Here is a 26,407-nt window from a genome sequence, read left to right on the forward strand (position 1 = left end):
CCAGACCCAAGATAAGCAATACTATCCCCCGGAGCCTACTTTTAAGGCCCCATATCATTACTTCTACACTCCTCGTTTTGACCTCCCAGTTGAGACTGAGAAACCACCTAAAAACCAAGAGCAGGAGGAGATGTTCAGGAAAGTAAGAAGCCTGGAACAGTCGTTCAGAAACATGTAGGGATTGGGAGGCCAGGTGAGCGTATCCTACAAAGATTTGTGTTTATTCCCTGATGTTCAGTTGCCTATGGGATTTAAGATGCCGAAGTTTGATTTGTATGATGGGCACGGAGACCCAATAGCCTATTTGAGGGGATTCTGTAGTAAAATGAGAGGAGCTGGTGGGAAAGATGAGCTGTTGATGGCATACTTTAGCCAGAGTCTGAGTGACACGGCATTGGAGTGGTATACTTATCAGTATCACAGCAGATGGTATACTTGGGACGATCTGATCCAAGCATTTGCTCATCATTTCCAATACAACATCGAGATTGTTCTAGATAGTTTGTCTCTGATTAAGATTGAGAAGAAGCCTAGTGAAAGTTTCAGGGAATACGATTGTCGCTGGAGAGAACAAGCGGCAAGAGTTAACCCCCTGATAGAGGAGAGCGAAATGGTGGAGTACTTTCTGCAGGCTCTAGAGCCTACTTACATTGGTCATCTGATATTGGCCATAGGCAAGTCTTTCAACGAGGTAGTGAAGGTGGGTGGCATGGTGGAAGAAAGGCTTAAATCAAACAAAATCATGAGCTACTCGACCATCAAAGAAACTACCCAAGCCATTCATAATGGTATGGGAGGAGTGATCGGAAAGAAGAAGCAAAAAGGCATGGCAACAGTTGATTCAGGATCGTGGTTTGGACCGAGGGGCCCATCACACCATTATACCCAGCCTCGACCCCATCACCGAACCTACACCCAAACCTCATATAATACACCCCATCATTACTTCCCATCACCAGATCCTCAGTTTTCTATCCACCACGCCCAGACATATACTCAACTTCCCGTCTACGCACAATGGCGTGCCTCAGCCCCACAAAACACCTACCCAGCTCCACAAAATGCTTACCCACCCCCACGAGTCTACCGAAACCCTGACGGCCCAGGTTTCCAACCCAATCCAGCATTCAAAAATGAGAGGTTGTAGCGGAAGAAAACTTTCACCCCATTGGGGGAGTCTTATACCAGTTTATTCCATAGATTGAGGCAGTTGGATATGCTGAGGCCAATTGAGTCGGAATTGCCAAACCCTCCTCCAGAGAATATTGATTACTCCGTGAGCTGTGAATATTGTTCTGGTACTCTAGGGCATGATACGGAGAAGTGCTGGCACTTGAAAAATGTTATCCAAGAGCTCATCGACACAAACTGGATTGAAGTCCAAACCCTAGAGGCACCCAACATCAACCAGAACTCATTTTCAACCCATGAGGAAACGAACATGATCGAGATAGTACACAAGGGGGGAGCCCAAGAAACCTTCATAGATCGTCATGATGATTTGGTCCAGTGAGGTCAAGCCAGTCAAAAAACCAATGGTTGAAGGATCAGTGAACACATTGAGCATGACAAACGGTGAACCTTCTGTGGTAGTTAAGAAGAGATCCCCAAGTGATGTTATAGCAAAGCAAGAAAAGTCAAAAATAGTCATTCCAGAGTTGGCAAACAAGCCTATCATAATTGTAGAGGGTGCTCGTACGGATCCTGTCATCATCAAGCCTATAACCTAGTTGTTGGTAATCAACACCAAGGCTATCCTATGGAACTATGAACGGGTGATAGTGACCTATAAAGGAAAGGAAGTGAAAGAAGAAGCAATGAGGCCCAGGGATTAACTCGTTCAGGGAGATGCTTTGCCCCGGAAGAGTTAAGGAAAGCTAAAACATCTAGAGATAATCTAGTTCTAGTAAAGAAAGCAGTCACTGAAGAAGAGGTGGATGAGTTTCTGAGAAAAATGAAGGTACAAGATTATTCCAGCGTGGAGCAGTTGAGAAAGACGCCCGCTCAGATTTCCTTGTTGTCATTGTTAATCCATTCAGATGAGCATCATCGGGCACTAATGAAATTTTTTAACGAAGCTCATGTCCCCGATAAGATTTCAGTGAATCATTTGGAAAAGATCGCCAATAAAGTATTTAAGGTGAACATGATCACCTTCTCTGATAATGAGTTCCCTATGGAAGGTACTGAACACAACAAAGCTCTCTATCTTACAGTAAAATGTGAAGATTCTATGGTCACCAGGGTGTTAGTTGACAATGGTTCCAGTGCAAACACCTGCCCTCTCTCTACTCTGAACAAGTTGAAAGTTGATGGTGAAAGGTTTAACAAGAACAACATCTACGTCCGAGGTTTTGATGGTGGAGGGAAAGAATCGGTTGATGATATAGTGCTTGAATTGACAATAGGACCAGTGGAATTCACCATGGAGTTCCAGGTACTGGACGTAGCTGTCTCTAACAATTTGTTGTTAGGTCGGCCTTGGATACATGCCCCCAAAACAGTCTCGTCCACTTTCCACCAGATGGTCAAGTTCGAATGGGATAGACAGGAAATCGCCGTGTATAGCGAGGAGAATTTATGTGATCACAGTGATGCCTTCATCCCGTTTATTGAGGCTGAAGATGACAAATGGCCTTGGGTCTATCAAGTTTTTGAAACAGTGGCGGTCAAGAAGGTTCCAGAAAGGAAATATGCTCCAACTCCAAAAAAGTCTCGGCATCCATCATGGTGGCCTCTGAAATGTTGAAAAATGGCTTTGTGCCAGGTAAAGGTCTGGGTGCATCTCTGCAAGGTATCATACAGCCAGTGTCCCTCCCTGAAAACTTGGGAATGTTCGTCTTGGATTCAAACCCACAACGGCAGATGTGGAAAGGGCTAAAAGGTTGAAACAAAAGGTGTGGGCACTTCCAAGGCCTATCCCACGTCTCTCCAGGTCTTTTGTCAAGCCCGGTGCCAGGAAACGCCCAGTGACAACAGTTCCAAGTTCTGTGGTTAACGTTGATGAAGAGTTAATTGAAAGGTTCCAGAGGTTGTTTGATGATGTGAACATGGTAGAAGTTGGAGAAGGTTCTAGCAAAGCAGACGTGTAGTTCGTCGGGCCTAATATAAAGCTTAACAATTGGAAGGCTACTTTTCTCCCTACTCGGAAGGAGTCTTGTTCTTTTATGCTGGTTTCAATGACATGACATGCATGAGGAATCTTTGGCCAAGCCTTAAAAGTCAATATAATTCTGAAATAATAATCCAAGAAATATAGTGTGAGGTTGAATCAGAATATGATGAGGATGAGGCCTTTGAAGAGATTAGTAAGGAACTAAATCATTTTGAAGAAAAACCCAAGTTTAATCTGAATGATAAAACGGAAGCAATCAATCTAGGGGATCTAGATAATGTCAGAGAAACTAAGATAAGTATCCATCTTGAACCGCAAATCAGGGAAGAAATAATTAAAGCATTGTTTGAGTATAAGGATATTTTTGCATGGTCGTATGATGACATACTAGCCTTGAGTACCAATTTGGTGGTCCACAAATTGCCAATTGATACAACATTCCCTCCCTTTAAGCAGAAGTTGATAAAGTTCAAAACTAACATGAGTGTGAAGATTAAAGAAGAAGTCATAAAGCAGCTTGAAGCAAAGGTCATTAGAGTCACGTGGTATCCCACGTAGTTAGCGAATGTTGTGCCTATGCCAAAGAAAGATGGTAAGACCAGAGTGTGTGTCGATTATCATGACCTCAACAAAGCAAGCCCAAATGACAACTTCCCACTGCCAAACATTCACATTTTGATCGACAATTGTGCCAAGCATGAGATTGGGTCTTTTATGGACTGCTATGCGGGGTATCATCAGATTTTAATAGATGAGGAAGATGTGGAAAAGACGACATTTATCATGCCGTGGGGAACACATTTCTACCGGGTCATGCCTTTTGGTTTGAAAAATGCGGGGGCAACTTACGAGGGCAATGACTACCATATTCCATGACATGATACACAAGGAGATTGAGGTTTACATGGATGATGTGATCATAAAGTCCAGGAAGCAGTCTGACCACGTTAGAGATTTGAGAAAGTTTTTTCAGGGGCTCCGCAGGTACAATCTTAAGCTCAACCCTACAAAGTGTACATTTGGTGTTCCATATGGGAAACTGTTGGGGTTCATAGTTAGTCGGCGGGGCATTGAGTTGGATCCGTCAAAGATCAAAGCTATCCAAGAATTGCCACCGCCAAAGAACAAGACCGAGGTGATGAGTCTGCTAGGGAGGCTGAACTACATCAGCAGGTTTATTGCTTAGCTCACGACAATTTGTGAGCCCATCTTTAAGCTGCTAAAGAAGGATGCTGCAGTCAAATGGACTGATGAGTGCCAGGAAGCATTTGATAAGATCAAAGAGTATTTGTCGAACCCACCTGTGTTGGTCCCGCCGGAACCTGGGAGACCTTTGATTCTTTATTTGACAGTCTTGGATAATTCATTTGGTTGTGTGTTGGGTCAGAATGACATCACTGGCAGGAAAGAGCAAGTCATTTATTATCTCAAAAAGAAGTTCACATCTTATGAGGTTAAGTATACTCCCCTTTAGAGGACATGTTGCGCCCTGACTTGGGTAGCACAGAAGTTGAAGCATTATTTGTCATCCTACACTACTTACCTCATCTCTCGCCTGGATCAGTTAAAGTATATCTTCTAGAAGCCTATGCCCACAGGAAGGCTCGCAAAGTGGTAGATTTTGCTCACAGAGTTTGACATCATATATGTGACTCGGACGACGATGAAAGCCCAAGCTTTAGCCGATCACTTGGCCGAAAACCCGGTGGACGAAGAATATGAACCTTTGAAGACTTATTTTCCTGATGAAGAGGTAATGCATATTGACGAGATCGAGAAAGATGAAAAGCTAGGTTGGAAACTCTTCTTTGATGGGGCCGCTAACATGAAAGGCATTGGAACATGAGCCGTACTCATTTCCAAAATAAGGCATTACTACCCTGTCATTGCTCAGCTTCATTTCTATTGTACTAACAACATGGCCGAGTATGAAGCATGCATTCTGGGTTTAAGGTTAGTTGTGGATATGGGAGTCCCGGAAGTGTTGGTTTTGGGAGACTCAGCTCTATTAGTGCACCAGATTCAGGGAGAATGAGAGACTCGAGATTTGAAGCTCATACCGTATCGGAAATGTCTGTAGGATCTTTGCCGGCGGTTCAGATCAGTGGAGTTCAGGAATATCCCTAGGATCCACAATAAGGTCATTGATGCATTGGCCACTCTGGCATCGATGTTACACCATCCAGATAAGGCTTATATTGACCTTTTTGCTTATTCAGGTGCGCGATCAACATGCTTACTGTAACATGGTGGAAGAAGAACTCGACGGTAAACCTTGGTTCCATGATATCAGAGAGTACATCAAGTTAGGGGTGTACCCGATACAAGCCACGGGGGATCAAAAGAGAACAATTCAACATTTGGCAAGTGGATTTTTCTTCAGTGGAGGAGTTTTGTACAAAACAACTCTAGATCTTGGACTGTTGAGATGCATAGATGCTAGACAAGCCACGACTATCATGACCAAAGTGCATTACGGAGTCTGTGGGCCGCATATGAGTGGGTATGTTCTGGCAAAGAAAATTCTTCGAGCAGGATATTATTGGCTCACCATGGAGCGAGATTGTATCAGTTTTGTGCACAAGTGTCATCCATGCCAAGTACACGGAGATTTAATTCATTCTCTGCCATCTGAATTGAACACAATGTCCACACCATGGCCCTTTGTTGCTTGGGGTAGACGTTATCGGACCAATTGAGCCAATAACATCCAATGGGCACAGGTTCATTCTGGTGGCCATTGACTATTTCACTAAGTGGGTTGAAGCTAAAACTTTCAAATCTGTGACCAAGAAGGCAGTGGTTGATTTTGTTCATTCAAATATCATTTGTCGATTCAGAATCCCAAAGGTGATTATCACATATAATGGCACTAATCTTAACAATCATCTGATGAAAGAAGTATATCAACAGTTTAAGATTACGCAACACAATTCCACCCCATACCGCCCTAAGGCGAATGGAGCAGTCAAGGCGGCCAACAAAAATATAAAGAAGATACTTTAGAAAATGGTGCAAGGTCCAGGAAATGGCATGAGAAGTTGCCCTTTGCGTTGTTGGGTTATCGCACTAGTGTTCGCACTTCAGTAGGTGCAACTCCTTATTTTTTGGTATATGGCACTGAAGCAGTGATACCCGCGGAAATTGAAATTCCATCCCTTCGGATTGTTGCTGAAGCCGAAATTGATGATGATCCGTGGGTCAAAACCCATCTGGAGAAATTGAGTCTAATTGATGAGAAAAGATTGGCAGCAGTGTGTCATGGTCAGTTGTATAAAAAGAGAATGGCAAGAGCATATAACAAGAAGGTGCGTCCGTAGAAATTTGAAGTGGGCCAGCAAGTATTGAAACAGATCCTTCTATACCAGGCTGAAGCGAAAGGCAAGTTTGTCCCAAATTGGCATGGGTCGTTCATTGTAACAAGAGTGTTGTCCAATGGTGCTTTATATTTAACAGATATAGAATGCAAATGTGTAGATATGGCTACCAATTCTGACGCAGTCAAAAGATATTATGTATGATTTCTTTGGTTTATCTAATTGTTGTTTGTACTTGGCATATTTTGAAGATTGGAATGACGAAGGCATTTTATTCTACTATCTAAATACTTTATCCTTTGTTACCCCTTTGAGCCTTATTTATTTCCTTTCAGACCCCCTTTTTGGAATCAATAGCAAAATTCAGAAACACGAACGCAAAAGGTAAGTAAAGAAGAAAAAGAGAAAAAGAGAAGAGAAAAGAGAAAGAAAAGAATGGAAAATAGTGAAAAAAAGATAAAAGAAAAAGGAAAAAAAGAAAAAGAGAAAAAAGAGAAAAAAACAAAGAAAAGGAAAAGAAAAGGAAAAGAGAGAAAGAAAAAGAAAGAGAAAAGTACCAAAACAAAGCAATTCCTATGACATGAACTACGTTTGACCTGATTCCTTTTAAGGATACGTAGGCAACCTCATGGTTCGATCCCATCAAAACAAAATTCAAAAGTCCCCAAGCAAAGAAACTGGGGCAGAAGTTGTGGTTGTTGAAAAAGATCTGATTCCAAAAGTTGTAATTTTGAACCCATTCAAAGCTGTTTTGAGCCTTTGTGATACCTTTTTTTCTAACCATATCCAAAAGCCCACATTACGGTCCAAAGAAAGACCTTCCGATCAGTCTTCAAGAAATGCCAAGTCGAGCAAGAAGAGGTGTGATTCATATCAGGGGCAACACTCCGTTCTGAGCAGGAAAAATGAAAAAAATGAGAGAGTCTTATTGGTGAAAACCCTCACAGGCACCGTAAGGCGATGGAAAGCTGAGAGAAATTAAAATATGAGAGAGTCTTATTAGTGAAAATCCTCACGGGCACCGTAAGGCGAGAATGAGTTGAGAAATGAATAAATGAGAGAGGTTTGTTGGTGAAATCCTTTAGGGCACCGCAAGCCAAATAAGGTTATTGACATTGTAAAGGAACCAGGATTATTGGAACCCCAGGCTTAAAGTGTGAAGACTGAAAGAGGATTGACTGAATGGACTAGGCTGATTAATCCGAAGTGCATGTCATGATCATTGATGCCGGTTGCCTTACTCAAATAAGTTTCTTTTCCTTTTCTCCCTCAAATAGTCATCTTGTTTCAAGTTCTCTTCTTTATTTCTTTACCCTCGAAGTCATTGCATTTCATCTCTGTTGGGTTTATTTCTCTAAGGCTTTTCTGATATCAGCCTTGTTTAAGCAAATAAGAAAGGATTTTAAAGCTTACTACCGACTTCCCAAATTGCACAAAGCAAAGTGCAGCCAAAGCATACCAGAAATATCATGATGCAAAAGAGAAAAATAAGGTGTTAACGAAAGTTCAGGCGGTCAAATAGTTTGTAAATTTTGTGGAAGATACACAGGTTCATATCAGAAGGATAGAAATGTAAAATAGCAGGTTGGGTGTAGAGCACTCAGGTCATTCAGGGTTTTGTGGTTGAGATTTAGTTAGAAGGTCAAACAATTTTTGGCCAGTTCAAAGCAGTCGGTTAGAACAAAACACGTCAATCAAAAGGCCACCTTTAGTAGGAATGCCACAAACTAACCACCACATTTTTAAAACTAATAAATTGAAATAGGGCAGTAAATCTCGTTTGTTCTGGAGGAACCCTCCGTAAGGAAAGCATGTACCGGACAGGTTCCGCCATAAATTCTCAGGACCCGGCTGGATAATGGGATTTAATTTGAAGTTCTCAGGACCCTCTTGGACAATGGGACTTAGTTAAAATTCAAAACATTCATGAGTAACAAGATCTAGCATAAGCTCTATCTTGAGGAAATTTAAGTTGGCTTTGAAGTTTTCATTCTTAGGATGAGATTCAATTTGAAATTTTCAGGACCCTCATGAATAATAGGACTTAGTTTTAAGACCTCCATTAGATGATGAGATTTAGCATAAGTTTCACCTTTAGGAAATTGAATTTAGCTTTGAAGTTTTCACTCTTAAGATGAGATTTGATTTTAATTTTCAGGACCCTCCTGGATAATGGGATCTAGCTTTTAAATTCTTAGAGATATTGGGTAACATGATTCAATTAACACTCACAGATGTGCCCAGCTACCAAACTGGGGCAGAAAATTTTCTTTGTTTTGTCTATTCTATTGTAATCAGGCACCCACCTAGAGAACAAAGGAAGACAACACGAGTTTCAAGAATAGAAAGAAGTTCATGTTCAAGCAATCAGTCACCCACCTGGAGACACAAGGGAAGACAGTTCCAAGGAAAAGCAGTCTCAAGAGAAAGTAATTCAGGTTCAGCAATCAGGCGCCCACCTGGAGAAACAAAGAAAGACGACACAAGTTCAAAGGAAAACGGGTCAAGCTTAGCAATCAGGCGCCCACCTGGAGAACAAGGGAGAACAACTTAAGTTTCAAAGGAGAACGGTGTGATTTTAGCAATCAGGCGCCCACCTAGAGAGTAAGGTAAAATGGTGCAAGTTTCTAGGGAAAACAGTTCCAAGTAGCAAGAGAAGATGGTTCGAGTGTCTGCAATCAGGCGCCCACCTGGAAAACAAGAAAAACAATTCAAGTTTCAGAGGAAAGGGATACAATTCAAATGTTGGTAATCAGGCACCCACCTGGAGAACAAAAGGAAAGCAACAATGTTCAAAGGAGGACGGTTCAAATTCAGTAATCAGGAGCCCACCTGGAGAAAAAGGGAAAAAAAGTCAAGTTTCAAGAGAAACGCAGTGCGAGTGTTGGAAATCAGGCACCCACCTGGAGAACAAGGAGAAGCAGTTCAAGTCTCAAGGAAAAACAATGTAGGTATTGGAAATCAGGCACCCACCTGGAAGAACAAAGGAGGAGCAATTTAAGTTTCGAGGAAAAGCAGTTCAAGTTTTGGCAATCAGGTGCCCACCTGGAGAGCATGGGAATATAGTTAAAGTTTTGGCAATCAGGCGCCCACCTGGAGAGCAAGGGAATACAGTTAAAGTTTTGGCAATCAGGCGCCCACTGGAAAGCAAGGGAATACCATTCAAGTTTTGGCAATCAGGCACCCACATGGAGAGCAAGGGAATACAGTTAAAAGTTTTGGCAATCAGGCGCCCACCTAGAGAGCAAGAGAATACAGTTAAAGTTTTGGCAATCGGGCACCAACCTAGAGAATAAGGAAAGCAATTCACGTTTCAAAGAAAGACAACACATGTTTCAAGGGAAAACAGTTTAAGGTAACAAAGGGAATACAATTCAAGTTTTGGTTATCAGGTGCCCGCCTGGAGAACAAGGGAATGCAGTTCAAATGTTGGCAATCGGGCGCCACCTGGAGAATAAGGAAATTCACTTCAGAATGCAATTCAAGTCAGCAACAAAGGAAGCTCACCTAGAGAGTACAAGTCAACAGAGCGGTAGAAATTGCAAGATCAAATTTGAAGATGTGTAGATAGGATTCTTGTAATTCATAAATCACAATTTAGTCTAGCTTCTTTTATTTTGTCTTGTTGTAATAAGGAGTTCAGCAAGCACTAGCAGCAGCAACAACAGTGAAATCACAGCTTCTTGGTAGTCCCAGCTATCAAGACTTTCCGAACTACACTGACCTGATTCCTTTATAACCAAGAATATGTAGGCAACCTCAGAAGCAAGGTACAGTCAAATCTTTCAAAAATGCTTCCCACGAAGTATTCAAACGGGCAAAAATTGCTCGTATCTGCTCACTTTATCTTTGCACGAAAACTCTTCGTGTTTTCGAGCAAAGAGAGGCAGCTGTGAGCACGTGATTTTTGCCCTATATGAATTACTCCTATAAAATTTAAGAAAATAAAAAAAATTCCATTATTTGCAATTTTATAGGATTTTGTGAGAATTTGTACTAATTGTTTGCATTTCTGTGCATGTTTATTTCTGTTAAAAATCATGAAAATGTCAAAAATACCATGCATTGCATTTAAGATCTATTTTTATAGTTTTGAGATTAATTAGGTAATTAGTTGCTTTATTAAAACTGAAAATCACAAAAACAAAATGGCTCATTTTACATTTTCACCTTTTAATTTTTAGATTATTGAGTTTTCTCATTTGATTTAAGATCAAGTAATTTTTATAAATTTTGCAATAAATAATTAGTTTAATTTTATAAATTAGATCAATTTAGGATTTAATATAAGATTTTAATTAATTATAGAAAAAGAAAAAATATCTAAAAGAAAACAAAAGAGAAAAGAATTGTGAAAAAAGGGTTTGATTTAGCTTTGAATATGGGCCAAATCTCTGCACCCAATCCGTCCAAATAAGGCCTAAACCCAATCCCTATCCAGTCCAAACCCTTCAGTCCTAGTGATAGTTAAAACGACGTAGTACTAAATCAAAACTATGTCGTATTAAGTTAAAACCAGTCCAAGTGAATCCTGGCCCTGCAAATTCTTTCATCCAATGGCCATTAAAGCCCCATTCCACCCGTTTAAGGATGTCTGAACCCCTTCAGAGAAAACATAGTACCCTGTTCTTCATCTCCCTCACACCTTATATCTCACCACCGCCCGCCATCCATCGGAATTCGCCATCGGCGGTGGTGGATCTCCAAACTCCACCAAAAATTGACCATACAACCTCAGTTGCCCCCTCCCATTCCAAATCCACCATTAATTTCCTCCAAAATTTACCCAATATTTCTGAATCTTAAATCTAAGATTACAGAAGATCCAACATATTCTCCCTTTTCTGATTCCTTCCTCACCTGGCATCTTCTTGACAATAACATGTATGAATCGACTGGTCAATTGGCTGTGATTTCGATTCATTCCATGGTAACTGATTTCTGGTGAAGAAAACCATTGACGAGCCATTATTTCAGGCTTCTGTTCTTCTTCGTCTTGGCTTGTGATGAGGACTGTGACAAAGAGCATAAGCCATTGAAGAAATTCCAGCTAGTGCTCAATGTTACAGTTCACACTATGGGGTTGAGGTTCTCTCGCCGGATGCCATCATCTTTGGGCCATCAGTCTATTTGGTATATTTCTTTTTCTCTTTAGTTGTATTCTTCATCTCAGTTATCATGTTAGTTTATAATTGGTTAATTTGGTAATATTAGCTTAATAATACAGTTAATATCTTTTGTTAGTGCATTCTGATTTCTTCCTTGCCTTTTGCTCAATTCTCCTTTTGTTTTTGCTTCTTTGGAAATTTGATGTCAGGAGTTCAAAACTCCATTGGTCTGGGTTTTTTTGTGGGTTGTTGGTTTCGGATTGGAAATTGGGCCTTATAGTGTTGAAGCCCAAAGAAAAGGGGGAAGGCTTTAAGCATGTCGGGGTATAGCCCAATTGTTGGTACTTTCTGAAAAGGTTAATAACAAGAGGTTAAAGGGTATTTAGAGGATTTATATTGAGGGAATCTTTGATAACTGCCTAGGAAAGTTCCAGGATAGTAGGGAATAGGCTGATTTAACGAATAAGTTTAAAGTTTGGGATTTGAATTGAACAAAAGGGGAATTGAAGAGAGGTAATATTGAATAAATAAAATCAGGTGTTGCTGCCCTAAAATCTTTCTATATAAGGCCTGTTTCACTTATTCTTTAGGGCGGAGACGAAGAGTCCAAAGATAGAAACGACTAAAATATTTTTCCGCATTATTCTGTGCACCTAGATCACTAAAAACACACACATTGATAGGACTTTTAGAGTTAGAAAAATACAAAAAAAAAAGGATTCCAACTACTGTTCCATTGGTGAATTGATGCTTATTCTTTCTAGATTTTTCAAAAGAGTTCCATTACTTTGCTGGCTTTGGGTTCTAAACATGGGCTGAATTGGTTGTATTGTTGCTTATCACTACTGTTCTGTTGTTGATCTCCTGCTATGTTTCATCTGGCTGAATTTTTTATTTTGTTTTTTGTAGTTGTATCCAGGTATTTTCGTTGAGCTTTGAAATGGCAAGTTGAAGCTTTTAATATGTTTGAGTGGGAAATGAACTTCTAGACCTCTTATTTGATGTTATCATTTGCTATTATGTTTGGGTGTGTAATTATTAGTTTCAGCTCTGAATAGGTGTTAGCATTAATGGGTTGTTCTTCAGTATCTTTTCTTTACAAAATTTAGGTATTCAAAGTCTTATTAACACATATGTTCAGCTATAATTCATTAAGCTTGTGATGGAAATTGTTAATAGTATAATGTGTGTAATAGCATAATATCTTTTCTTCTTCATAGTTTTCTTTAGGCACGTAATTAAATTATTATAACTACGGGTAGGGTTCCCGTGACGTGGTTGTGATATGTAGTTTTTTTTAAATTAGAAATAAGTAGGAATATTTTTGGTTTGCCTTAGCGAAATACAAATCTTTTCTTTTAAAATAAATTGAGGTGCGTCATACGCAAACAAATCCATAATCTATAGCCCTCATATTAATTCTCTCAACTAGTGTAGAAAATTCCTTGAACTCTCGTAGTTTTGCTTTAGGCGCGTTAATTAAATAAATTGTCATAGCTACGGGTACGGTCCCGTGACTTAGTTGTGATGCTTAATTACTAAAATTTGGGGGTACATTTATGTGACCCGGTCACAATTTAATCTTTTTGATAAAATAAACATGTTGTGGATCATGGGTACGACTCCCGTGACATGATTCGTGACATGTAATCAGATAATTAGCTGCATAACAATCAAATTATTAAAAGCGGTTTAAAAGGAATAAAAATGCACATAGGTTTCAAAGATATTTTAAAATAAAATAAATAGGCCAATAATAACAATTGAGCGACCGTGATAAAACCACAGAACCTAGGAATGCCTAACACCTTCTCTCGGGTTAACAGAATTCCTTACCCGGATTTCTATATTCGCGGACTGTAAAATAGAGTCAATCTTTCCTTGATTCGGAATTTTAAACCGGTGACTCGGGACACCATAAATTATCCCAAGTGGCGACTCTGATTCTTAAATAATAATCCCATTTTGATTATCACTTAAATTGAAAAAAACTCCCTTATACTCCTTTCCAGGGGGTAGAAAAAGGAGGTGTGACAATAATTGTTTAAATATTACCAATACAAATCCTTAAACATAACTACCCAGAATTGGTGTCACAATTTTGCAGACTGTCTAGGAATACTACAAATAAAAGTTCGAAAGATTTATTACATCACTGTCTCTGGAATATATAAAAGAAACAGAAGAAAAGGATAGGAGGAGACACCAAGGCTTGCGGACTCCTGCAGGACTACCTCGGATCTCCAAATGTACTAAAGGCAGAAACCCAAAGCTACGGTCCGTATGCTCCAGTACCGGGATCTGCACACAGTGCAGAGTGTAGTATCAGCACAACCGACCCCATGTGCTGGTAAGTTCCTAGCCTAACCTCGGTGAAGTAGTGATAAGGCTAGGACTAGACTACCAAATAAACCTATACAGTTAAATCATATACAACGGAAAGTAAAACATGAATGTACAGTTAAGGATGAGAGGGGTAAACACACTGCGGGAAAACATCAAATAATAACAAAAGAATAGCAGGTAAACATAAGGAACACCATAACTCAATTATCAACAAGAATCAGAAATCAAACAAGTGCATGGCATCTCCCTTCGTGCTTTTACTCTCGTCCTCACCATAAAAATCAATATAATCTGCACGACATCACCCTTCGTGATTTTACTCTCGTCCTCACCATAAAATCAAAATAATCGGCACAGAATTATACATCGTGCGGCACGGCATCACCCTTCGTGCTTTTACACTCTTCCTCAAAAAAATCATACACGGCATTACCCTTTGTGCTTTAACACTCTCTCACCAAAACAATGCACGGCATCACCCTTCGTGCTTTAACACTCATCCTCACCCAAACAACAATCACAAAGCAATAAGGGCAAGGAAACCAACAAATTTACAATTAAATTCCGACAAGGGAACAATAGTACAACAGTCATATCCCAGCAAGGGAACAATAGTACAACAGTCATATCCCGGCAAGGGAAAACAATATCAATAATAACATCCCAGAAATAGAGACAATTTCATAATCCTCTTTTCTTTTTCACATTTACTTCACAACTCAATTCACAATTTTGAGCCAATGCTCTATAAGGTTCAACTGCCAATTATACTTCCACAAATCACTTTACAACTCGAGCCAATGCTCTTCAATGTTCAAATACTAATATTACTTTCACAAGCCTTGTTCAACAATAGAAATCATCACATAAGCATGAACAATACAAATGGAGTCATATTAACCATAATATAAGACTCACGAGCATGCTTAACACCAACGTATAGATACTCGTTACCATGCATATACATCGTACTCAATAATTAACACGTAGCAAATAAGAGACGACTCCTAATCCCTCAAGCTAAGGTTAGACCAAACACTTACCTCGATGTCACGAACACAATTCAAGCCTCAACTAACGCTTTACCTCTTGATTCCACCACCAATTCGCTTGTATCTAGCCACAAGTTACTTAACTATATCAATAAATACTTAATGAATCAACTCTAACGCATGAAAATAGGTTTTCTAAATTTTTTTTCCAAAAAGTCAAAAATCACCCCCGGGCTCACATGGTCAAAACCCAAGGTTCGAACCAAAACCCGATTACCCATTCCCCCATGAACCCAAATATATAATTTATTTTGAAATCGGATCTCAAATCGAGGTGCAAATCCCCAAAATTTGAAAAACCTAGGTTATACCCAAAACACCCAATTTTCCCATGAAAACCCTTGATTTTGAGTTAAAATCATGTGAAAAGATGTTAAAGATTGAATAAAACGAGTTAGAAATGACTTACAATTGATTTGGAGAAGAAATTTTCTTTGGAAAATCGCCCAAGAGAGTTTATGTTTTGAAAAAGTTTGAAAAATGAAAGATTTTCGGCTAACTCATGAATTTGTAGGTCGCAGATATCGCAATTGCGACCCGGGTTCGCAATTGGGAACCCTTCAAAACCTGCTAACCTCGCATTTGCGAATAGGGGTTTGCATTTGCGAACCTTGAGGATTCCATTCCTCTTTGCATTTGCGATGTTGCTGTCGCATTTGCGATATCGCATTTGCGACCAAAGCAGCCCGGGCCGAAATTCGCAATTGTGACACATTGTTCGCATTTGCGAGCCAGGCAATCACAAAGCCTGCAGACCTGCAACACATACCAGAAATTCCTAAGTCCAAATTTTCACTTCCTGGCCTATCTAAAACTCACCTGAGCCCTCGGGGCTCCAAACCAACCATGCATACTAGTCCAAAAATATCATACGGACTTGCTCGTGCAATTCAATCACCAAAATAATATCAACAACTATGAATTTAGCATCAAAATCAAAGAAAATCTCAATAACTTTCAAAGTTTCAAATTTTACAACTAAGGTTCTGAATCACGTCATATGACCTCCGTTTCGTACCAAATTTTACAGGCTCGACTTAAATAACAAATAAGACCTGTACCGGGCTCCGGAACCAAAATACGTGCCCGATACCATAAAATTCCAAACATATTCCATTTCTAAAAACTCTTATAAATTTCCAAAAAAACAATTTTCTTTAAAAATTCATTTCTCGGGCTTGGGACCTCGGAATTCAATTCCGGGTATTAGCCCAAGTACCATACTTTCCTACGGACCCTCCGGGACAGTCAAATCACAGGTCCGGGTCCGTTTACCCAAAATATTGACCGAAGCCAACCTATATTCATTTTAAATGTAAAATTTATTATTTTTCACAGATTTTTACATAATGACTGTTCGGATATGCGTCCAGACTGCGCATGCAAATTGAGGTGAGACAAGAAGAGGTTTTTAAGGCCTTAGAACACATAATTTATTTCTAAAACAAGCGTCATAGTTCTCTGCTTGCTGGGTCATAAAATAATTTCCTAGACATATCGCCTCTAGCTGAGTTTTCTATCAAGAAGATAACACCCTCAAAATAGTATATTTAGGGGTAATGGTTGCTTTAGAAAATGGGTGGTGGTTGCTTAAAAGACGAGATCTATACATATTTTGAGAAACTGGTAGCAATTCTAATCTTGGCAAAGTTTTCCAGAGTTATGTATTCATGGTTTATTCATTATTTTTTTTCCATACACCCAATTCTTGCAGTGATAAAATGACTTCCTAAATTATTTGTTATTCTGCTTGCTAATTTTTAAAATATTTTCCTAATATATCGCCCTCCATCTGAATTTACTTTCGAGAAAATACACCTTCAAAGTAATATATCATTAGTTTTGATATATGTAGCTGAGAAACAATGATTAGGAGTGTTTTGTTTTTATGCACTCGTCTTTGTAATTTTGGGTGACTTCATAGTTTTTATGAAGTTTATATATTAATATACAAATATGTTACCTTCTTGAATTTTTTTTAAAATGGCATGTGATGTCTAGCATGTGTAAGTCGGAAGTAGCGAATTATAATCCTTCAGGAGGTAAGGGTAGGACCTAAGGAATACAAGGTTTATGTATTTATAGTTGATGAGAAATGAAACACCTACTCTTACAAGTACACTTGCTGCTGTAGAATTTCGTTTCCGTCCTCCCAAACCTCATACAATGCTTTCTTCAATTCTCCAAATGTTGGTGCAAATGTATACCCCATCTCTTTCCTAACAATGATAGAACCAGTAAAGCTTGCCAGTTTTGCCGCCATCACATGTTTGGTCATAATTAACTCGTGTTAGAGGGATTGTCAAGAGAATCGAATCAGGTATGTTAAGGCTATCCCTTTTTTCTTTTGGCATGATCTATACGACACAAACGAAACGAGCAAATGCGCAATTTTTATAAATAACACTATTTGTAGAAATACTAGAGATGCTTATGTTCTCGATTACCCATGTGTCATATTATTCTATCATCTATTCTTGGGTCTTAGAAAAATATGTAAGTTGAAAAAAAAAGTTTATTTCATGATATTATTCAAAGGCATAATGGTCTTATGACATTCAAAAAGATTTTATTAACATACTTATCATGCATTACATTCATTTACATGTGCATTCACTCATAACTCAGGCGGCATTATATACGCATATATATGTATATATATGTATATGGGATATGGGAAGAGGTTACAATATTATATATGCACCACCACCTGATCAGCTGGTAAATGATGTGATGTTGCCCACAGTGGCTGAAATATGACTCATACGGCGTTATATACGCGTATATATATATATATGTATAAGGGATATGGGAAAAGGTTACGATGTTATATACGCACCACCACCTGATCAGCTGGTATACGTGATGATTTTCCCACAGTGGCCGAGATGATATGATGGGATGCCCTTAGAGGCTTGATGATATTATATACATACAAACCTATGCATTACATGGCATTTATACGCATATGCATGAGCTTATAAATATTTCATGATTTACTGAGCGATTCAGATTTACAGGCTGATCCCTTTCTCTACGTTTCTTCCATGTACTTTATGTACTTAATTACATGCCTTACATACTTAGTACATTATTCGTAGTGATGTATTTTTGTTGGGGACGCTGCATTCATGCCTACAAGTATATATAATCAGTTGACGAGGCCTCATAGTAGACGAGATTGGCAATCTGCGAAGGATCATAAAAACTCCACTTCATTCAGAGTGAAATCGAGTCTATGAGTCATTGTGTTAGAGTTTTGCTACAGATTTACAGGTAGGCTAATACCTTGTCCCATTTGATGTCAGTTAATCTTAGAGGCTTTATAGACAGAGGTTCATTTTGTACAGTATGTCAGAGGCCTTGATGGCCCATATATATTCATGTTTTAAGAAAAATAATTCAATAATACAGTGTTTTCTCACTTATAGTTATACATTATGAGTTGTGGCCATATTGGCCCATGATAGTTACAAAGAGAATAAAAGAGTTGCAGAATGGTTCGCTCGGACCAGTGCGACATCTAGTGCCAGCGACGCCTCCCCAGGTTGGGGTGTGACAAAATAGTATCAGAGCGGGTCGTGTCCTAAGGAGTCTATAAAGGTGTGTCTAGTAGAGTCTTACTTATGGGTGTGTTGCGTTTATAATTGAGAGGCTATAGGGCATTTAGGAAATGTTACCCTTCTTTTGTTTCCAGATCATGCCATAGAGCTAAGTCATAAGAAGTCAGTATAAATTTTTCACCGAAATTTTGTATGAGGTGCTATCACAATAGAGCTTTAAGGCATAGATGTAATTTCTACCTATGTGGAAGGGAGGTTATGAAAACGGTAAAAGATACGAGAAACTCAAGTACAAAAGGTTGTGAATAGTCTAGAGCTCAGATAGAGGTTGGGTTTTAGTTTACTATATAGAGATAGACCCTAGCGGAAATTTTGAAAATCTCAAAGAGTTAACATTCGAGGACGAATGTTTCTAAAGGGGGGAGGGATGTTACATCCTGTACTTTTCTACAGAGGATTTGAGACACTACTTTTAATGACCACGACTGTTAATATGAGCGGAGGGAGAGTGAGATCGATGTGTGTGTATATTATATATTATATAAACATATACAGAAATATTTATATATTGTGGGAGCAATCTCTACAAATTTACAGCGACTCAATTTGGGCGGATTGGATCTCATTTGAAAGGTAAAAAAGTGTACTTTATTTGCACGTATTTTCTATAATTGCTAAATCTGTTTATATAAATTGATACACTTATATACAGATATGCATATTATTTTTTATGTTTTGATGTATTGCTATTGGATTCTTTTATTTTTTGTATTCTGTTTTGTAATTTTGTTCGCGGTGATCTCAAAGTTTAATTTCGGTTTAAATAAGATTTTTTTGTGATAAGTTGGGAATGAAGTATAAAAAAAAAGATATGCTTGGAGTTGATTTTTGCTAATTATTAACCATTTTGACTATTTAGATTAATATTGTGAGCACGTGAATTTTGCTTCACGGAAATTACTCCAAAAGAAATCGAGAAATAAAGCAAGTTGCCTTCAGGTACAATTTTGAGAATTTGCGTGACATTTTTGGTAATTATTTTGTTCGTAAATGTTTACCTTGTTGTAGTTAATTGAAAAATAAAAAAATACATGTTGCATGCATATTTAGGATTTAATTATGCATTTAGGAATTAATTAAACCATCATTTGGCTCTAAAAGGAAAATCACAAAAATATACATTTTATTCTATTTGTTGTCATTGTGTGATTTTATTTTAAGGTTTTAATTTGTGTGTTAATTGTTGTAAGTGTTAATTAATATTTGTGTAGTTTTATTTTTGATTTTACAATTTAATTAGGAATTGTGTTTAAATTAGAAATTAAAGAAGGAAAAGAAAAAGAGTTCAAAAAATGAAGGAATTCAGATGTGGGCTTAAAATTGAGACCAAAAACCAGGCCCAAATCAACTCATTTGACCCAGTCTGGTTAGCTGGTCTCTCAGACGAAGGAAACGACGCCGTATTGGCACTTTCCATCTGAACGGTTGATCAAACAGATCTAACGGTCCAGCTCAGTTCTTTCATTAAACCAAACGACGCCGTATGGTTGTATTTGATATGGACCGTTCATTGCTTTTGATCTAACGGCTCTCAGGCTTTCCCTCATGACCTGAAAGTTCGTTACCTTAATCAAGGTGTTCTCAGTTGAGAACACTTCGATTAAAGTCCGTTCGACCTTAAAGAGGTCGAGTCCGGTTCGAGACTGGGTCATTTTTGTTCTTAAGATTCAGAGGTATTTTTCCTTTCCTTCCTTCTGTTCATGTGTTCTATTTGTATCTCTTTGCATGTTTTAGTAGTTTGTGTGATTTTTCTACTTTTCTTTTAATTAATTCTGTTCATCTTCAGTAGACCTTTTATTTGGTCCAATATATCATTGCTTCTGTTTGTTGTAATTGTAATGTGTTATAATTTGTGTAATCGATTGAATAAGTGACGTCGATTAGTCCGGTAGGCCTGAATATTAATTTAACATGATAGTAGTGTAATGTTGGTTTTGATTTCTGGTTCATGCTAGTCTGTTTCCCCTCCTACTTCGTTTCTGTCCTAGATGTTGTGTTGAAACAAGCATGTTGGTATAGTTGAACTTAGTACTGAGCCTATGGGTATATTCAGTTCGTCACATTGTTTTTGCTTGATCATTTGAAATGTCCTGAATTGCTTGGTCAATCGAACTGCTTCATCACAGCTGCTATTTTGTTTGTCACCTAAACCTGCTGTGTCATGCCCTGTAAGGGTGTTCTGGGTCCTTAATAGCTTTAGCCTATATTTTTGTTGCTGTTTGATTCAAGTTAAGCAATCGATGAATTGAATCCTACTATCTAGGGTCTGAAATGAATCTGACAACTGATTTCAATTCAGTATTGGTGATAATGTCAACTAGATAGTAGTGAGTCATAAGGCTGCATTCAGAACTTAGGAGCATTGGCTATAGCTGCAATTTCAGGGATTTTTGAAGGGTAATTTGGGAATTGAAAACATGGAAGATGGGTGGTTTGAGTGTTCTGTCCACTAAGTATTAAAATACCATTAAACTAATGAATTTATTAGTATTAATGGGGAACAAAAGGGAATGGGGGGTTGAAAATAAGGAAAAGTTTTCCTTAGTGGATTTTTAAGTGGAAAATTTCAGATTTAGTGGGAAAAAGGGGGTCGGGCAGTAGGTTTGGAAGGAAGACAGACTTGTATAAGAGGGGGATGAGGTCTGTAGAGAAAAGGGGAGGAGATATAGGAGGACAAAGAGAAGACTGAAAAACATCTTCTGAAAAATACTAAAGGGAGGAATTTTGGAGAGTTTTTCGTTAGTTTTCAGTTCTAGGCTGGATTTTGAATGCTAAGAGTTTAGTAGTTTGAGAGTAAAAACAGGCTGGATTTTTAAGACTAAGAATCCAGTATTGAGTGAAAGTGAGGTCTTTCTTTTACCATTAAAAATCAGTATTAGTATTTATTACTGTTTAATTGAAGTTCTGAGTTTCTTTATTTGAGAGTCTGAAGAACAGAAATCAGAAAATCTACTGTTCTATCGCATTTCTGAATACATTCTGTTTCTGCATGTGATTGCTGGTGGTATTTCTGGTTTTATTCCTGGGTTTCTGGTGTATCTGTGTTGCTGTTTGGTACTTCTGAAATTGCAACTTGTGGTCCTGAGTTTGCTGTTGGTTAAACAAAACTGTTCCATTGGTTGTTTGCTGGATTTCTGCTAGTTTTAATCTATTTCTGGTTTGCTGCTGCTTTGTTGTCACCACTGCTGCTACTCACTCCTTCTTCCTATTCTTGTATTTTCAATACCAGGTACACGCTCGAATTCATTGGTGTAACCTCGAATTGGAATGAAATGAAGTAGTATTTCCAGCCTATGTTCACGTGAATATTTGTAGTGATAGTCAGTCTAATGTCGTCATTTTCCGTTTGTTTGAATTATATTGAGTCAAGAACTAGTCAATTAGGATTGCCTCTATCATTTTGAACCATTTAGACTAGTAACAAACTATGGACTGTACTTTGGTGTAGTAGTTTATTTCCAGCTTTCCCGTTATTTATATTCACAGTGACGATAGCAAATAATAGATTTCTGTTAACAGATAACTTTTGAGTGAACATAGTGATGCCTTAAACTTAGAAAGATAGGAATTTGAATGAACACTCGGGTGAGTGTAGTGTTGGGAATAATCAGTTAGCCAATGTTCATGTTTCTTTAAAAATCAGCAAATCTAGAATGTGTTAGCTTCATTTAGTTAATAGCGTTTCATCTTAGCCGATACTTTCTAAAAAAATGCAATAACGCGCCTAATAGTATGTAAATCTAGTCGTAAGAGTTAAAACCAAGGCCATAACTTTCTTGTGCATTTAATCAGAACAGCTTAAGCAAACTTTCGTAATCATTAGTAATTAAGGTTGGCTTAGTTTCAAGTAGTTGAAAATAATTAGTTCCAATGGTTCATTTCATCTAACAATGTGGGTTTAAATTAGTTATAGGATAATTAGTTTTCTTTTGAATATATATTGTTTGTCAATTTCGTATTTTCAATTTCAGTAGTATTGACTTATAGAATAAAGCATGAAATAATCTCCTTTTACGCAAGTTTGATTGCAGTTTTTCAGTTGCGCTTGCTTTAATCCGGTAAATAAGTGATGGCCTTTTCAAGCATGTAGTTAACTAGGATTATTTTCTTTTATTTTAGAGACAAACTTAAATAGAAAATGTAGACACTTTAGGAATGTCCTTTTAAAAATAAAAGAGGCGTGCCTCGCCAAAAATAAAACGTACAAGTGACGAGGCCCTCTATTTTTAATAACTATCTAGATTTAGGGAGAGGCCGTTTAGCGAATATCCACGGCCTTCACCGAATTAATAAAACGATAGTCTCTTTAGGCGCATATTTAATAAAATTACTTTCCTAAATTCGGGTGCGCATTTATGTGACCCAAATCAAATCTCAACGACGTTAAAATATGTTAAAAACCACGGGTGCATTTATGTGACGTGGTTCGAGATGTGCTTTAACGACGTTGTAATTCTCTTTTAAAATAATAATAATAAAAGCGGCTAAAAGTTAAAATTTGCACAAAGGTTCAAAATGTATTAAAATCAGATAAATAAGTCGAATATGACGGTTGAGCGACCGTGCTAGAACCACGGAACTCGGGAATGCCTAACACCTTCTCCCGGGTTAACAGAATTCCTTATCCGGATTTCTGGTGCGCAGACTGTTAAATAGAGTCATTATTTTCCTCGATTCGGGATTCAACCGGTGACTTGGGACACCATAAATCTCCTAAGTGGTGACTCTGATTCTTTAGTAATAATTCTGTTTCAATTGTCCTTTAATTGGAAAAACTCCCTTGTACCCTTGCGGCGACGCGGGTAAAAAGGAGGTGTGACAGCTCTGACGACTCTGCTGGGGACGGAATCTTACCCAGAATCTCTGGTTCAGGGTTCAGAATTCGAGCTTAGATGAATTGTTATATTTGGCTTTATTTATTATCTGATTTTATTACATGTTTTGTCCTAATGTGCTAAAATGTTGCTTTTACCGCTTTGATATTATCTTAACTGTATATATAAACTACTACGAAATCCCTCTCTTCTCTCTCTTGAGGAGTGCACGCTGGTCGTGACTTCTTTCTGTTAGTGTCATATCCCAAAATAGAACGAGGATTCGGAGGAGTTGCAAAACCAGATGATCTTTTGGTTACAGGTACGCAGTTCCCATCCTCGGCTCGCGTGGTCTGCTCGGGTAAGCCAGGTCTAGAACAAACACCCAGGATGAACCTAGTATAACAAAACCTCATGCCAGATCCCTAGTAGGAACGCTTATTTGCATCATGTGCACTTGACTTAGAGGACTCAACACAGGGGTTGGGTCCATCTAGGACAAACAACCTGAAATGAAAAAGACTAACCTGCTGCATCCTATTTGTTTTACGCATTTATTTATTGCAGACTTGCGTGCTGACCGGCTTCTGAAAATACTAGAATATCGGAAAAATAGAAAAAGAAAATAGCAGTGTAAAGAGATAATTACCTTCTTTTTTGAAAACAATGCCCAAATAGCAAACTCTGCCAAAATTTTAAGAAAATGAAGAAAAAAAAGTGTTTTTTAGTAAACAAGTTGTTTTCAGAATTAGTTTATTTTCGTGGTCCAAACTACACCGGTTTGATTCTCAAAGGTGTGAGATACGTAGGCAACCCTCATCGGATCCAACCTCCCCTTTTGCAAAATAGCCAAAAATGTCAAAAAATTTAATCTTTTGTCATAAATAAGTCGGGTGATTTCATTCTTATAAAAATAGTTGAATGTCCCTAAAAAGACATCAGAAGGCTATTTTTGCGAAAATAGCCACTTTTGGTCATTTTTAATGTTTTGTCCGGTTGGTAAAACACAGCCTTTAAATCTTCTTCGAAGTGTTGAAAGGCCGTATTGACAAGACCGGAGTCTTATTTTAATGTGTGTCAATTTTAGTTTATTCTTTCTTTGAGTCCAATGAGTGTTAATCACCCCAAACAAGCATACAGAATGAGCCTGGGTCAAAGTTTGCCGGTAACAGTTAGGAGCAAGATCCCTTTGGAGTTACGCTTGTGGTGGGAGGATTTGGAAAAGTTAGAGCGAGATAAGATCAAACTACATCTGGGAGGTCTCACCAGTTTGTTGAACGTCATACCCAGATGTGACATCATAAAGGCCTTGATTACATTTTGGGACCCGACCCACAACGTATTCCACTTCTCGGATTTTGAACTCACCCCAACCTTAGAAGAGGTAGCAGGATATATGGACATTACTGAGGGGCTAAGGCACAAATATCTGATTGCACCAAGAGCCGTCAATTCGCACAAGTTCATGGATCTGCTGAAGATAAGAAAGGGAGTCCCGTACTCTGAATTGGATAGGGGTTTTTCTACTTTGCAGTTCATATACCAGAGGTATGGGCATATAGAAGGGTTCGACGATTTGGAAAACGGGGTTTGCAGCAGAGGGAATCGGACAAAATGGGATGAACATAGGCGGTTCGCCTTTATGGTAGCATTCTTGGGCATTGTGGTATTTCCTCGGAAAGACAAAAATATTGATTTGAAGGTGGCTGGAGTCGTCAAGGTCCTGATTACCAACAACAAAAGCACACTTGCCCCTATGATAGTGTCCGAGATATACCGAGCTCTCACAACCTGTAAAGTTGGGGCAGATTTTTTCGAAGGATGCAATTTATTATTGCAGATGTGGATGATCGAGCACTTGAGTCATCATCCTCAATATACGAGCTATAGATCTACAAACGAAGGTTGCATTGAAGGATATAACACGAGGGTTTCAGGGCTCAAATTGCCAGAAGAGTCTGAGGATTGGGAATCTTGCCTTCGCACCATCACTGCAGCACAAATAGGGTAGACGTTGGCTTGGCTTCCTGTTGAAGAAATTGTGTACATGCCCGCCACGGGTCCTTACTTCCTCTTAATGAGACTCCAAAGCATTCAGCCTTATGCGCCTTACCAGGTGATGAGGCAATTAGGGAGGTGTCAGGTGATACACCCAGATGAAGATCTCAGTATTTATGCAATCGAGGTTGGTATCAATGGCCAATTTCATGAAGAAGTCGTTCGTTCTATATGGAATGAATGCCAATATTTAATGGTAAACACTCGAGTGCGCGACCTATCCCGAGGTGAAGTCTCACCAGCTTATATCGCCTAGTACAGGAAGAGAGATGTTGTAAGAGATGATCCAGAACGACCAGCCAAAAAACCTCACATTTAAGAGTTCATTGAGGCATCGCAAGAACCGTGGAACTGGTTGGCCAAAAAGCAGGAATACCGGGCCGAAATAGGCAAGCTGAAACAACAGATTAAGGATCTAAAATTTGAGAACAAGGTGCAAGTTGTTGCCAATGAAGGAGAAAAGAACAAATTAGCCCGGGAAAGTGAGATCCTCAAAGCTCAAATCTGGAAAATGAAAATAGTTGCCAGAAACCCGAAGAGAAGTCGGGCTGATGAAAAGCTCATAAACGGTCTGAAGAAGAAAGTCCTCGAATATCAAGAAGACCTGGGAAAATCTAAAGCTGGTCTAGCGAGAATCCAGATGAAATGGATAAAGAAAGCAGAACATCGAGCACTGTCTATGCAACAAATGAAGAGGGACTACGAAAAGAGCATCGCTCTATTGAGAGAAACAATATCCACTCTCGAAGGGCAGATCTTCAGACAAGCCTGAGATGCCAGAGCAGAGAGGAAGCGCTGCTATGATCTAATGGCCCGAATGGAGAAATAAGTCAATGAGTTTCAGGATCAACTTCTTTACAAAGCTCAAATGCTGGGGATGCGGAATCAACAAATAGAGCGATTGCTTATGGAAAGGGACAGAATCAAGGGAAGAATCGACGATATCGGGCACTACATCACCATAAAGTGCCTAG

General features: G+C 38.7%; 1 protein-coding gene across 1 annotated transcript; it reads left to right on the forward strand.

The window, feature by feature from the left end:
- Nucleotides 1-256: 256 nt before the first annotated feature.
- On the forward strand, nucleotides 257-2,749 carry LOC138869654 (uncharacterized). Its single transcript, XM_070147287.1, has 2 exons — nucleotides 257-852; nucleotides 1,795-2,749. Exons 1-2 carry the CDS (start codon nucleotides 257-259, stop codon nucleotides 2,747-2,749), a joined length of 1,551 nt encoding a protein of 516 aa, XP_070003388.1.
- The last annotated feature ends 23,658 nt before the right edge of the window (nucleotides 2,750-26,407 follow it).

The sequence above is a fragment of the Nicotiana sylvestris genome, chromosome 5, assembly GCF_000393655.2.
Source record: "Nicotiana sylvestris chromosome 5, ASM39365v2, whole genome shotgun sequence".
NCBI lineage: Eukaryota > Viridiplantae > Streptophyta > Magnoliopsida > Solanales > Solanaceae > Nicotiana > Nicotiana sylvestris.

Excerpts from the sequence above, each read along its gene's own strand:
- LOC138869654 (XM_070147287.1), top strand. The coding sequence starts at position 257 with ATGCCGAAGTTTGATTTGTATGATGGGCACGGAGACCCAATAGCCTAT. Across the intron at positions 853-1,794 it reads ACAGTTGATTCAGGATCGTG|GAAAGGAAGTGAAAGAAGAA; the intron begins GTTTGGACCGAG and ends TGACCTATAAAG.